The 2,435-nt window shown below is 52.1% G+C and overlaps 1 protein-coding gene across 1 annotated transcript; it reads left to right on the top strand.

The window, feature by feature from the left end:
- Positions 1–232: 232 nt before the first annotated feature.
- On the top strand, positions 233–2,145 carry LOC140796977 (scarecrow-like protein 23). The gene has a single exon (XM_073150209.1). It carries the CDS (start codon positions 633–635, stop codon positions 1,992–1,994), a length of 1,362 nt encoding a protein of 453 aa, XP_073006310.1. The 5' UTR covers positions 233–632; the 3' UTR covers positions 1,995–2,145.
- Positions 2,146–2,435: the final 290 nt, after the last annotated feature.

Below are 2,435 nucleotides of genomic sequence, written 5' to 3' on the forward strand. Positions count from 1 at the left end.
ACAATTTTTACGAAAAGAATTTATGAAACAATTTTTACGAAAAAAATCTTTCACCTTTTCTTTCTAGTAGTTGTGAAACAAAAGATTGGATTTCTATCTTTTTCATATCAAAAGTACCATCATCGAGACAGTTTCATACATGGCAGGACGATAATGAGATTAAAAGACAGAAATGAAAGGTCGAAAAGATAAAGTTTCAGCTTAATCAAAGAGATAAACTATATTCTTAAAAAAGAACGAGCGCTATCAAATTCCAGCCTAGATTTAAATGCTCCTTGCAACCTTATCCTAAGGAGTATTATGTACTATAGAAAGGGAGTCAATTGCAAATAATTCAACGAAGGATTAAAACCATAAATTTACTTAATTAGATCATAGGCGGCTATTTGCAAAATTGCCAGAAACAATAATACTACAGCAAAGCGACAAACAGGAGGCTGCCAACTGACGCTAACGGCGTCTGACGATAACAGCAACACCTTCTTATCCCTTTCCGCATCCCCCGAAGGCCCGAACCCAATCTGTCTCTCTTCTCCTCCTCCTCCCGTTCCTTTTCTTCCCATAATACTCCCCCCTCCATCACTCTCTCTTTCCATCTCTTCCCAAAATACCCACCTCTTCCTTTTCCCATAATGCTCCAAAGCCTCCTCCCCAAGTCTCCTATCAATGGCACCACCTCCTCCGACCCGACTCCTCCATCTTCCATGAGACCCAAGCGCTCCACCCGCGACGCCCCTTCTTCCTCCACCACCGCCGCCGCTGCTGACGACGAGGATGACCGCGTCCACAAGAAGCACCACCACCACCACTCCAGTGGGCATACCGCTTCCGACGAGACAGAATCCCGCGTCCTCCGCCTCTTGGGCCTCCTCCTACAGTGCGCGGAGGCAGTGGCCGCCGACCACCTCGCCGAAGCACGTGACCTCCTCCCGGAGATCTCCGAGCTTGCCTCCCCCTTCGGCTCCTCGCCGGAACGCGTTGCCGCCTACTTCGGCGACGCGCTTAACGCGAGGATCCTGAGCTCCTACCTTGGCGCGTACACCCCACTAACTCTCAAGCCATTGACGACCATCCAAAACCACCGCATCTTCCAAGCGTTTCAATCCTACAACGCTCTCTCGCCCCTCGTCAAGTTCTCCCACTTCACCGCCAACCAGGCCATCTTCCAAGCCTTGGAAGGCGAGGACCGCGTCCATGTCATCGACCTCGACATCATGCAGGGGCTCCAATGGCCCGGGCTGTTCCAAATCCTCGCTTCTCGGCCTTCCAAGCTCCGATCCCTCCGCATCACCGGGCTCGGGTCATCCCTCGAGCTTCTTGAAGCCACCGGGCGAAGGCTCTCCGACTTCGCGGCGGCTCTCGGGCTCCCGTTCGATTTCCACCCTATAGAAGGCCAGATCGGGCACGTGACGGATCATAGCGAGTTCGCTGTCCGCAACGTCGGAGAGGTCACCGTCGTCCATTGGATGCACCATTGCTTGTACGACGTCACTGGATCGGATCACGCCACCATTAGGTTGCTTAAGATTCTCCGGCCGAAGCTGATCACGATCGTAGAGCAGGATTTGGGGCACGGGGGAGATTTCTTGGGGCGGTTCGTGGAGGCGCTGCACTACTATTCGGCTCTCTTCGACGCGCTCGGCGACGGGGTCGACATCGAGAGCACAGAGCGGCACGCGGTGGAGCGGCAGCTGCTGGCAGCGGAGATAAGGAACATAGTGGCGATCGGCGGGCCGAAGCGGACCGGGGAGCTAAAGGTCGGGCGGTGGGGGGATGAGCTGCAGCGCGCCGGGTTCCGGCCCGTGTCGCTCGCCGGGAGCGCCGCCGCACAGGCGAATCTTCTCCTGGGGATGTTCCCTTGGAAGGGGTACACCTTGGCTGAGGAGGCCGGATGCCTCAAGCTCGGGTGGAAGGACCTCTCCTTGCTCACGGCCTCCGCGTGGCAGTCGAACCCCGACAACGAGGAAGAAGATAAAGAACGCATCCATTGTTAAGAGTAGTTTGAAAGATTAATTAATTGGTATCTTCTTTATTTGTCGCATGATGAATATTAACGCTGCCTCTTCTTCGTTTGTCCTTATTTCTTTGTTGTATATAGTTGATTATATCTTGGTTTAAAGGATCGGAGCTGCCTTTTTCTTTGCATTGGTTGTGGAATTAGCAGGGACAAGATTCCATGGACTTTTGGGAGGAGGTACGTGCAATTAAGTTTCCGGTCGGTAGAGAGAGAGAGAGAGATAGCAACGGCAGCTACTACTTTTGAAGAAGGGGGGGTCAATCATTGTTGTTGCGTTGTTGGACCTATGTGGGGACTGGGAACAAGTGACCTTATTATGTACATAAGAGAGAGGACGGAATAACGAGTTTGGTTGAGCTAGCGCATTATTGGATGAAAACCAATTTAGAACTACTAGAAGTTGAACGATACCGATCAG

This window comes from Typha latifolia, chromosome 10, assembly GCF_019914945.1.
Source record: "Typha latifolia isolate L0001 chromosome 10, TyphaL0001v2, whole genome shotgun sequence".
Classification (NCBI taxonomy): domain Eukaryota; kingdom Viridiplantae; phylum Streptophyta; class Magnoliopsida; order Poales; family Typhaceae; genus Typha; species Typha latifolia.

Coding starts and splice junctions, on each gene's coding strand:
- LOC140796977 (XM_073150209.1), top strand. CDS start 633: ATGCTCCAAAGCCTCCTCCCCAAGTCTCCTATCAATGGCACCACCTCC.